Source organism: Pongo abelii, chromosome 19, assembly GCF_028885655.2.
Source record: "Pongo abelii isolate AG06213 chromosome 19, NHGRI_mPonAbe1-v2.0_pri, whole genome shotgun sequence".
Classification (NCBI taxonomy): Eukaryota; Metazoa; Chordata; class Mammalia; order Primates; family Hominidae; genus Pongo; species Pongo abelii.
The window spans coordinates 78,837,680-78,850,021 of NC_072004.2; the positions used below are offsets into that span (position 1 = coordinate 78,837,680).

A 12,342-nucleotide genomic window follows, 5' to 3' on the forward strand; every position below is an offset into this window, starting at 1 on the left:
GAGAAACCACTATTCTTTTCTTTTCCTGTTTGAAAAAATCACTATTCCACATCATTAATTTAAAGATGGCAGTATAGCAAGCATGGTAATTAAGAGATCAGACTCTAAAAGCAGACTGAGTTCAAACCCTATCTCTCTTAATTCCTGACTGTATGACTTTAAGCAAGTTGTTTAACTTTATTTATTTATTTATTTATTTATTTATTTATTTTTGGAGACAAGGTCTTACTCTTCACCCAGGCTGGAGTATAGTGGCACAATCACAGCTTACTGCAGCCTTGAACTCCTGGGCTCAAGCAGTCTTCCCACCTCAGCCTCCCAAGTAGCTAGGACTACAGGCAAACACTACTACACCTGGCTAATTATTTTTATTTTTTGTAGAGATGGGAGTCTCACCATGTTGCCCACGCTGGTCTTGAACTGCTAGTCTCAAGCCGTCCTCCCTCCTTGGCCCCCCAAAGTGCTGGGGTTACCACCGCTAATCTTACTAATCTTAAAAATGGGAATAATGTTAGCCCTCACTTGATGGTTATGAGGATTTAATTCATTTATATATAATCCTCAGAAGAGGGGCTAGGATCTCTAAAGGCTACACACATATATATGTTTGGGGTTAAGAATCACCAAAATATAGGTGACTCTTACCTACATTTAAGAGTTATATATATATATAAATGTTACATATGTAACAATTATAGTAGAAGCCACTTTATATCTTTCCCTTACCCCATTCTCCTCCCTCCCCAGCGATAACCCTTATCCTAAAGTTAGCATACATATGTCAACAGAAAGGTAACTGTTACAGGTCTTAGACACAATTTTACTTTAATAGTTGGGAAAAAAGCATATAATGCTTGGTTGAATTCATAAGTGTAATGTCTTAGGAGTAGAAGAAATTGTCTGGGATTAAAAAGGACAATTTTGGAGAAGAGGGCCAAGGATGGAAAATGGTTTGGAATTAAAGATAAAGGGAGAAAGCAGCAATCAGCTGTTTTGGCTGTTTTCGTCTATTATAGTTGCTACTTTTTCAGCTAAGATCAGAAGTGAGGTCCTGAATCAGATGCCAATTACTTTTCCTTTTTTTAGTTGGTATAATGGAAGGAACATGAACTTTAGAGTAAAAACAGATTTGGCCTCTAATTCTAGCTCCAGTAGTTGTGTTTCCTCCTAAATAAAAATAGTGATAAATTCTACCTCCTCGGGCCGTTGTGAAGATTAGATTACATTAGAGAAGCTAAATCTGGAAAGGCCCTAGCACAGAACCTGACACATTGTAGATCTGAATAAATGTCAGATTTCCTGCCTTTTTTTCCTTCAACCATCATATGTAAGACATGTCTTTCCATTGCTAAAAGTTTCCTCTGTTAGACTATGGATATTTCTTAATGCTGATTTTTCTCTCTGAATTCGTTAATATAGTTTATCGTTCCTCAAAAGGTGTTGAGGCCCACACATATTATAAATTAGGAGATTGAGGCCCAAATGGGGAGTCACAGCTAAGTTTCCTGGTCTTCCAGGATCTACAGTGCAGGTGCGCTCAAGAACCTAACTTGTCTGGACTCCAACCCTGAGTAACATTTAGAATTCTTCCTAAAAGATCTGGAACTATTCTATTTCATATGTCAGAATAACAATCAGAACTACTTAGTGATGCGTTTGCTTCAGTTTTGTTTGCATGTAAACTGCATGGCCAAATGAGAGTTTGTAATTGATGTCCCTGTTACTTGCACAAATTAAAAGAGCTTCTGAAGTAATAATGAGCAATCAGAAGCTGCCCTTACCCACCTTTCCTACTGTTTTCTGTTTACCCAGCTCTGGGTGCCTACATGGGTACTATAGTAGACAGATTCAGAACAGAGCCCAGCCTCCTCAAGGCCAGAGAGAATAGGGACCATGTAGAAATTAGGTAGCCATTTTTAAATAATCAAGGAGGATGAAAAGGGAAATAATCTTGTGGTGTGAGGGGTTAAAACTGGATTCTGTTTCAGCCTCCCAGCATGGGATTGTGTTTCTGGGCACCCAAAGGTCTACTCTGCTAGGATTTGACCCAGCCTTTTGGCTCATGCTCTTAGGATAGAATGGAACGAGAGGATACGTAGAAATAATTACCACCATCCTTCCTCATTTTATCAAGCTGTGGATTTTTTGTTGAGAATGTGTAAACACTTGCAGCCACTTTGATAAAGCCATGTCAGCATGTCGCAAAACATAAATACGTCAACTTCTTGAGGCATATTCTATAGATATATATGCATAGATGTATAAAGATACATGTACATGGATGATTATTAAAAGCTATAATAGTGAGGGAGAACAAAGCCTAGAACTACCTAGTAGTATGAAAGTGTTTTAAAGCCACTAACAGTATATGGACCTTACGTGAATCCCAATTCAAACCAAAAAAATTTTAGTTCCTTTTTTGAGCTAATCAAGGGAATTTGAACACTGTTGGGATATTTCATATTATAGAATCCTTCTTAGTTTTAGGTATGTTTTAAAGAGTTCATATCTGTTTAGAGACACTGACTAAAATAATTAAATATTAACTGATAAAATATCTGGGATTTTTCAAAATAATCCCATCAAGGGAAGGGGATATGAGCAGGAGTGTAAATAATACAGGTTGGCCATGAGTTGAAAATTACTGAAGTGAGGTGATGGGTACATGAGAGCTTTATTATACCATTCATCTCTACTTTTGTAAATAGGTTTTAAATTTTCCTTAATAAAAAATGTTTAATAAAGTAAATTTTATGTTGTTTATATGCACTTGTGTGTATGTATTTTGCATATATATAGAAAATGTCTTAAATAATAAACACTAATGTGTTCATAGGAGTCACCTCTTAGGATTGAGATGGGAGGTTTATTTTTAATACCATATTATTTTCTTTGATTTTTATAACAAATTTGTATTATTTTTATAATTTCAAAAACTGAAATGTAGAAGTCTTTTTTTCTTCTGTTTTTTGGTTGTTGTTGTTTTTTGGTTTTTTTGATACAAAACCTCATGGTGTTGCTCAGGCTGGAGTGCAGTAGCACGATTACTGCCCACCACAGCCTCAACCTCCCAGGCTCAAGCAATCCTCCCACCTCAGCCTCCTAAGTAGCTGGGACCACAGGCATGCACCAGCATGCCTGGCTAATGTTTTAATTTTTTTGTAAAGATGTAGTCTCCCTACATTTCCCTGGTCTCAAGCTCCTGGGCCCAAGCAATCCTCCCACCATCACCTCCCAAAGTGCTGGGATTACAGACATGTACCACTGCACCTGGCTGAAAATAAAATTTTTAATAGGAAAGTTTAATGATTTAATTTTGGGTTGCATCAGAATATCCCCACAGGGAGATAAAAAGGTGCCTGTGTCAGAAAAGCCTTTAAAACATTCATGTATCTAGCCTTCCCACAGCATTATTCACCTTTCAGCCTTTCCTGTAGTGTGAGAATTCCCTCTACAGGAAGTTTTTTCCTAACCCACTTTAGAGACCCTGAACCTTCTATGGGAAGACCTTGACCACCATGACTAGAGGTCTTGCTAGATGAATTTATAACTCATAAGTAACTGACATATATTCCTCCTTTGTAGATGCCCCTTCCCTAGTATGCCAGATAAACACACCTTGCTGATTTTGGATATATGTAGGTATTCTAGGCAAGAACATTCTATATTTCAGGGACAAAGAAAGCAGAAGTAGCTTAAGTTTTTAAAAGAAGCACCTCCCTATATCTCTTATTACAACCCAAATTTCATTGTTAATATCTTCCTGCACTCAGGATTTCCTTCTTTAACTGATTTGATCCAGATATTGACAGAAGAGTAAGATGATTGTCAGAGAGTGTCTAACAATCAGGAGATCTGAAGAACAAATTATTCTAACTTCCTTCTAGAGAAGCCCATGTGAAAAGGACAAACATTAGTACATGTCGTGGGACCTGTGCCAGTGATACTAGGAGAAAATTTGTTGTGGATGGCAATCAAGCCTGTATTGCTATATTTTTCCTGAGGATAAGCATATGTAATCATTTTGGGATATATTAGTTAAGGTGAAGAACACTAGCTGCTATTGACAAACCTGCAAAATCTCAATGACTTAACAAAGATTTATTTCTCCTTACATCGCAGTACAGTGCAGATCTCTGGACAGGCTCCTTCCGTGTAGTAGTTCTAAAATCACCTTGGGCCTCAGAATTCTCCATTGGATATTCTACATCTGGCCTGTAACCAAAAGGAACAATAGAAAGTGTAGAGAAATATGCAGGAAGTTTTGGAGCCAAGCCTGGACATGACATATTACTTATGCCCTAATTTTATTCACCAGAATTCAGTCACATGGCCTACCTAACTGTAAAGGAGGCTGGGAAATAGAGTTTTTCCAAATGTTCAGGAAGAAAATGAAATGGAAATCAGTGATCACATTGCATTATTTCTGCCACAGTGTGTAATTTAGTAACTTGAATTTAAGAGATTTATTGAAGAAGGCTAATAAAAAAGATATGGAAAAATAAATTATATCCAGATATAACAGAAAAGAGAGGTGTTGAGTAGATGTGTTGCTAAGGGCTGCAGAGTTAGAGACTGTTTAAGTTAGCTTGTTCCTGCAGGACTGGTGTTTGTCCCCCCACCTAGACTTTGCTTGGCATGAACATTGTTAGGGTGAGACTCCGCTCTCGTTCATTAGTACCAAAAACAAAGAGGCCACTAATTCACCACTGATGCTACTTTTTTTTGCTGGACTACTAATTTAATTGTCTGTATTTCTTATTCAGGGTTTGAGTAAAAAAGTTGGTGTATCATCCTCCATCCTCCAAGGTCTCTGGATCTCCTATAGCACAGAAGGTCTTTCCATGGCACTGGCGTCTTTACGAAATCTCTACACTCCAAATATAAAGGTAAATTTATAAAGAAATTATAAATATGATAAGGAATTAACTATGAAAAAATAAAACTAGAAGGACATTAAGTAGCTATTTAGTTGATCTTTGACTTGCCTTTCTTATTAGCCTTTTATTGATAATATATTTTAAATTATTAAATTTTATTCTATAGAGACTAGCTCCATTGTCCTCTTAACTTCTATAAGCTGACTCTGACATATGGGATCAGGTCCTGCTGGTTCCAAAGAGTAAATTGATCTCAGGTAGCCTTTGTCTTGGTAGGAGCTTTTCTGACCGAGAGCTCGCTTCGTAGAGACTATGTTCCGCACTACAGTATGGGAGGCAATTGCTCTAGTTACTATGACATTTATGTAAAGGAGATATTTTATATTATCTACCAAAGGCAAAGAAAAAAGGAGCAAATGAGATTATAAAATAAAGCAATTACTAAATGCTACTAGACACTGTTGTAGAATGTTAGATGGTTTAATAAAAGATGGCTAAAAGGATGTGACTCCTGTTTGTCTAATTATTAGTTCTGTTTATTTATTTCTAGGTCAGCCGACTGCTGATTTTGGGAGGTGCCAATATTAATTACCGGACAGAGGTTTTAAATAATGCTCCAATTCTATGTGTTCAGTCCCATCTTGGTTACACAGAAATGGTAGCCCTGCTGCTGGAGTTTGGGGCTAACGTGGATGCCTCTTCTGAAAGTGGCCTGACTCCCCTGGGATATGCTGCAGCAGCAGGGTACCTGAGCATTGTGGTGCTGCTGTGCAAGAAACGGGCCAAGGTACTGGCTGCCCAGCTCTGCTACTTTTCTTCCCTTTTTCTTTCTTTTCGATGCGTACTCTTTTCTTATCTCCAATGTTACTTCATGAGTCTGGGTAGAGTATATCAAACCATGATGGAGAGCTGATCAGAGAGAGTGCTGGTTCTGCATATGTGCAGGGCCACTGCCATCCATCCTGCAGGAGCACACAGTTCTAAACCCTTTGAGAGGTGCTTGGGAAACTGCATTTATCAGTAACCACAAAAAGTTTCTACCTAACAACCCAGAAGTGATCTATTGAGCTCAGAAGAAGCCTCTTTTTAACAAAGAGAGGAAGGAGAAGTAAGGAAGCAAGGAGACTGCAGTGGCAGGTCTGGACCAAATGACACCTGCAGGCTCAAAGCCTTTCATGTGTAGAAAAAAAAACTTAGCCATGGAGATGAGAACAGGACCAGACACCCTCATCCTGTCCTTGAATTACCACCACTCTTAGAGATAAAGGGAGAAGATGATTCTCCCTATTTATACTCAGACAGACCAAGGGCACCTCGAAGTGCTTCTGTTAGTACTGATCAGTTCTCTGAAAACGTTTCCAAAATATATTTGCCTTATGTATAAAAACTCGATTTCACAATATTGGTGAAAAGAAAAATGCTGGTCTCACAAATGTAGGCCTCTGGGAAAAAAATTTTGGCCTCATAGTATTTTGTTTCAGTCCTGAAAACAAACCGAGGACTTTAGTGGTTTCATAGTGAAATACAAGTCATAGTACGACTTCCTTCTGCGGTGTCCAGTGCTATTACCAGGGGAGAAAGTGGGACTCCTCCACTCCTTTGGGAACTGAGACGTAGGCCTCTCAGTGACATCTCAGAGCCTTGGAAGTTTACTGTAGCACAATGATTGTCCACCTGTGACATCCCATTCATTTGAATGGACACCTCTAGGAACAATGATAACTGGACCTCATTACTATTTTCGTTTTCTTTTTAGAGACAAAGTCTTGCTCTGTTGCCTACGCCAGAGTGCAGTGGCATGATTGTAGCTCACTGCAGTCTTCAGCCTCCCTAGTAGCCAGGAGTATAGGTACGCGCCACCACACTCAGTTTTATTTTTTTCCTATTTTGTAGAGGCAGGGTCTTGCTATATTGCTTGGAGGTTTGCTAAAACTCCTTGAATCAGGAGATCCTCCCACTGTGGCCTCCCAAAGCGCTAGGATTACAAGCATGAGCCACGGCACCCAGCCCTTCTTACTATTGCTGTCACTTCATGTTCTCATCTTAGCTGGGTCTTCCCTGCTGCTCAGCCGTTACACTGCCAAGCCATCCTTTTCTTCATCTTTCATTGTTTTCCCCAGAGCAGAAATGTAACTCATACGTACTTCTTTCAAGATCCTATCACGCCTCTTCTGCCCTTCATCACTGTGATCAAGCTCATCTCGAGGTGCCTATATCTCAAAACTCTTATCAGTTCTTACCTACGCTCACCTCTACTTCGCCTTAGAGAAGGAAGTACTTACCTTCCTTTCCAGAGCAATTGTCTCCACCTCTACACTCTTAACCCACGGTGTTGCTCATTCTCTCACGTTATTTCATTCTTTTTCTAAATTCACACTACCTTTTTCTCAGTTTCTAAAACCTATGAATGTAGAAACCTACCTAACCTAAAAAAGAAATGTTCCTCTCCCTTGCTAACCAGAAGCAACATCCCATCTCTTCCCTTTCACCTCTACCAAACCTGTCCTAAGAGTCCTCTATACTGGCTACATTCACCTCCTTATTACTCCTTAACCACTTGCATTCTGGCTTCCGTGAATGAGAGAGGAGGCAACTCATTAAAATGATAAGCTTTGGGGTCAAACACAACTGGGTCAAATCCTGTGTCCATACTTAATTTATACGAGGGCTTGAACAAGTCACTTAACCTCTCTCAGTCGCACTTTTCATCTATAAAAAGGGTGTTAAAAGAGTCAGTGTAAGCATTGAAAGAGATAAAGCCTTTTTTTAAAAGAGGTGTTAAAGTCTCTTTTAATCTTATACAGTGCCTAATAAATAGTTTCTGTAAAAAAGAAAATAACCCAACCTCCCTACATTCTACCAAGCTACTCTTTTAAAAGTCACTAATGACTTCCAGTCACCAAATAAAGCAGCTTTGTCTCATTCCTCACCTCTCTGAGCCCCTCCATAGTATTAGCAATAATAAACTTCTTTTTTTTTTTTTTTTTTTTTTTAGACAGAGCCTGGCTCTGTTGCCTAGGCTGGAGTGCAGTGGCACATTCTTGGCTCACTGCAGCCTCTGCCTCCTAGGTTCAAGCAATTCTCCTGCCTCAGCCTCCCAAGTAGCTGGGATTACAGGCACACACCACCACACCTGGCTAATTTTTGTATTTTTAGTAGAGATGGGGTTTCACCATGTTGGTCAGGCTGGTCTTGAACTCCTGACCTCAGGTGATCTGCCCACCTTGGCCTCCCAAAGTGCTGGGCTTACAGGCATGAGCCACCCTGCTCGGCCAGTAGTAAACTTTTAATGTCATTTCCCACTTCTCTGGCTGCCCCTCTCTTCTTCTTCTGATAGAACTGTTCACTAAGATCCTCTGGTCTTCCTTCCATCCTCATACTCGCCATGGCTTCAGCATTAAAGTCATAGGCTTTGGCGTCAAACCCAACTGGGTTCTAGTTCTCCTACCTACATTTTGGTGACTCTTAAGCCCAAATTGCTAATTTCTGAAAATGTTTTTGAGCTGTAGTTTCACATTTGTAACTGCTTCCTTGGCAGGCATGTTCAGATCCCTGACTAGTTAGTTCCTCAGATCCAGCTTTCTAAAATCACTCATCATCTTTACCCTCCTCTTTCTGGATTTTCAAACTCTGCTAATGTTTTTCTCAGAACTAGGGAGTCATTGACATCTTTCCCTCCTTTGCCCTTCCTAATTCATTTAGTGGCCAACTCTTTTCAATGTTATCCTCAAAAGAGCTTAAGAAGCTACTCCTTGGTCCCTACCCCAATTGCCACTATCCTCCTGAATTATTCTTGGAGTCTTCTTGTGTAACAAACCCCTTTTTCAAATTCTCATCTCATCTATTACACACCATCCCCTTAGCTTTTGTAGAGCTTTTATTTTAAAGTAATTTTAGACTTTCAAAGATATTGCAAAAATAGTGCAGAGACCCACCACAAACAAATGATACACGTTTGAGGTGATGGGTATGCTAATTACCCTAATTTGATCATTACACATTGCATACATGTATCAAAATATCACACTGTACCCCATAAATATGTACAATTATTATGTGTCCATTTAAAATAATAAAAGCAAATAAAATAATTATCTTGTAGGCAAAAAAAAAAAATGCATAGAGTTTCTGTATATCCTCCATTCAGCTTCTCCTAATGTTAACAGCCTAAGTAATTGTAGTCTCATTATCAAAACCAGGAAAGTAATTTGGTGATAATACTATTAACTAATCTACAGACCTTTCTGAAATTTGTCCAACTGTCCCACTGATCATCTTTTTTGCATTAGAGAATCCAGGTCAGGATCCCACATTACATTTAGTGTTGTGCCTCGTTAGTCTCCTCTAGCCTGTGAGAGTTTCTCAGTCTTTGTTCATCTTTTATGAGCTTGACAGTTTTGAAGAATACCAGCCAGTTGTTCGGTAGAATGTTTTTCAATTTTAGTTTATCTAATGTTTTCTCACTGTGAGATTGAGTGTATGTATTTTTGACAAGACTACCACGTAAGCAATGCTGTACCCTTATAAAAATGCAGCACTAGAAGTCCCTGCTGTTGATAGGTCTTATTACAGGTGGTGTTAACCTCAGTCACTTGGCTACCCTAGACCTGCTAACCAACACATGGACCATATATCAGTGATGACGTGACATTGTCTGAGAAAGTACGTACCAAGGCCACCACACAATACCTGTCCAAAAAGGCCTCCGATATGGAATAATCTTATTCGTTATTTCAGAAGTCTTTTTCTTTGCTGGATTCTTCTGAGCATTTTATCACTCTAGCTTAACCCCTACTCCAGAGTTAGGAGGACATTGACCCCCAACAAGCATCTAAGGTAGTGTCTTCCAGGTTTCTCAGCTCTGAAGTTACTGTTTTTCCTTTTGTAATTAAGAAATATCTTTTAGGGTTATGCTTTTGAGACTAGAAAGATAGACATCCTGGTTCTTGTCATACTTTTGTCCACTAATATTAGGACCCATCAGTGATTCTTGCTGCAGTAATTATTATTATTATTATTATTATTATGTTTTTTTTTTTTTTTTTTTGAGAGGCGTTTCACTCTTGACGCCCAAGCTGGAGTGCAGTGGCATGATCTCAGCTCACTGCAATCTCCGCCTCCCAGGTTCAAGTGATTCTCCTGCCTCACCCTCTGGAGTAGCTGGAATTACAGGCACCCACCACCACACCCAGCTAATTTTTGTATTTTTTAGTAGAGATGGGGTTTCACCATGTTGGCCAGGCTGGTCTCGAACTCGTGACCTCAGGTGATCCACACGCCTCGGCCTCCCAAAGTGCTGGGATTACAGGCATGAGCCACCATGCCCAGCCACTGCAATAATTATTGCTTTGATGTTTGCCTAACAGTGATTTTCTACTTCCATCATTCCCTCAACATTTATTAATTGAAATGTTACTGAAAGGGAAAGCGATCCCTTCTCCCCCATGTATTTATTCAAGTATTTATTGATATTACTATGAAGTCATGGATATTTATTTTATTCCATAGCCTGAAATCCATTACCATTATTATTCATTTTCATTGTTCACATTGCCCCAGATTTGGCCATTGGGAACTCCTTCAAACTGATTCCTGTGTCCTTTCGACTTCCCTCTATTAATTTTTGAGCATTTTCTGACTTTCTGACACCACAAGATGTTCTAGTCTCATCTCTTACCCCAGTCCTGGAATCAACCATTTCTCCAAGGAGCCATGGTTTCTTTTATCCATTTGCTTAGTTTTTGAAAATACAGTTCTGAGCATGAAAACACTCAATGGCTTCACTACCTTTTGGTTAAAATTCAGACCACTTAGCCTGGCATTCAGAAATATCCATGCTCTGTCCCAAAAGACCTTTTCAGCCTTAGAGTTTAAACTTCCCTTTCATATGCCCTACTCTCACAAAAAGTAGAATACATTAATCATTTTCCATCTCAGCCAGTCAAGATAGACATTTCTGTCTGAATCTGTTCCTGATTCTAGCCAGGAATTAATCTTTCCTTCCTCTGAAATGTTATTTCACTTTTACTTTCCTTTAAATTTATTGTATACGCGCCTTTGTTGGACAGGCTCTTGTCACATTGGTCACATCTCCCCTACCTTGTTGGAGAGTCCTTAAGAGCAGAACCTATATATTACTGTCTTATTCACCTAAATGGTACTTTGCCACATACTCTGTATTCAGTAAATATTCACTATGTGGATGGCTGGGTGGAACTGAAGTCAGCAGGAAAGCCAGAAACAGAACTTATATTTTCAACTGATCTAACTACCACAGGACAAGTGCCACCTACCTACCAAAAAAGGCTACTCATCTAATGAAAGGCTACTCGTCTGTTGAAACGAAGGCCCTTCTGGTAAATCAATCTTGATCAGGGTCTTCTTTCAGCCTACACTTGTAACCAACACTGAAATTATAAAGACTACTATTGGTGCAATAAGCCAGAAGTGCCTCTAGCCATTTGGGGCAGATCTTTAAGAGTCTTCCCTCCTGCTGGAAGAGAGAAGCAGACTTTGCCAAAGTTTGGTGGTCAAATGATTCATGATGTGAGATGTTTTGCTTCTTTGGAAGGCCAAAAAAATTGTAGCTTCATAATGTTTTTCTTCCCTTTTTTCAAAGCTAATTTTTTTTATGCCAGCAGAGCTACCAGTTTCTCAAATCTTGGTCTAAAATGAACTATTTGAGGAGACAAAGAAGAATTTACCTCAGGAAGACAAAGCTCAAACTGAGAATTTTGGTTTTTGTTTTTCTTGGAATGCAAAAACAAAAGTCTGACCTTTTCTGAGGAAAAGAAGTTCTTCCCAGAGGGACATTTAGCATAGTTGTAGCTCAGTAATAATCTAGGCTGAGCAGAGTCTCCTGAATTTGCTCAGAGATTGGTTCCAGGAGTAGAAAGGATGATTCTTAGTAGTCTAGGCTTGTGCAGTGGCGGATGTGACTAGATAGCGAGCTCAGCCACAAGTCTGTGTTCACGCAGATCTCCTGTCCTCTCCTCTTAGGTGGATCATTTGGATAAGAACGGGCAGTGTGCTTTGGTTCATGCTGCACTCCGAGGTCATCTGGAGGTTGTCAAGTTTTTGATTCAGTGTGACTGGACGATGGCCGGCCAGCAGCAAGGAGTATTTAAGAAGAGCCATGCCATCCAACAGGCCCTCATTGCTGCAGCCAGCATGGGTTATACTGAGGTAAGAAGTAGGCAATAGGATTGTTTTTTCAAGCTATGTATTGAAGGACCCAGGAAACCAGGAGAAAAGATTGCACAAAGACAAAATTGCCAACCAAATTAATGTGAATTCGTGATCGCTGCTCTGAATAATAAGGAGATTAAACTCCATGAAGCACTTTATTCAAATGCCAAGGTCCCTCAAATTGTAGGTATAGAAAGGTGCGAGTTGGAAAGGACCGTGGAAATGATCTAATTATTCTCCATGTTTTCCTCCCTGTTTAACAGACAGTGGCACC

General features: G+C 39.5%; 1 protein-coding gene across 6 annotated transcripts in view; it reads left to right on the plus strand.

Annotated features, from left to right (window-relative positions):
* The window catches only part of TANC2 (tetratricopeptide repeat, ankyrin repeat and coiled-coil containing 2), a 486,030-nt gene that overhangs the window by 442,059 nt on the left and 31,629 nt on the right, over positions 1–12,342 (plus strand). For all 6 annotated transcript variants that reach the window (XM_054537237.2, XM_054537241.2, XM_024234406.3 and 3 more), the window contains 3 exons: positions 4,767–4,889; positions 5,431–5,667; positions 11,880–12,065. In XM_054537237.2, the coding sequence (XP_054393212.1) occupies positions 4,767–4,889; positions 5,431–5,667; positions 11,880–12,065 (546 nt within the window). The remainder of the gene's footprint in view (positions 1–4,766; positions 4,890–5,430; positions 5,668–11,879; positions 12,066–12,342) is intronic.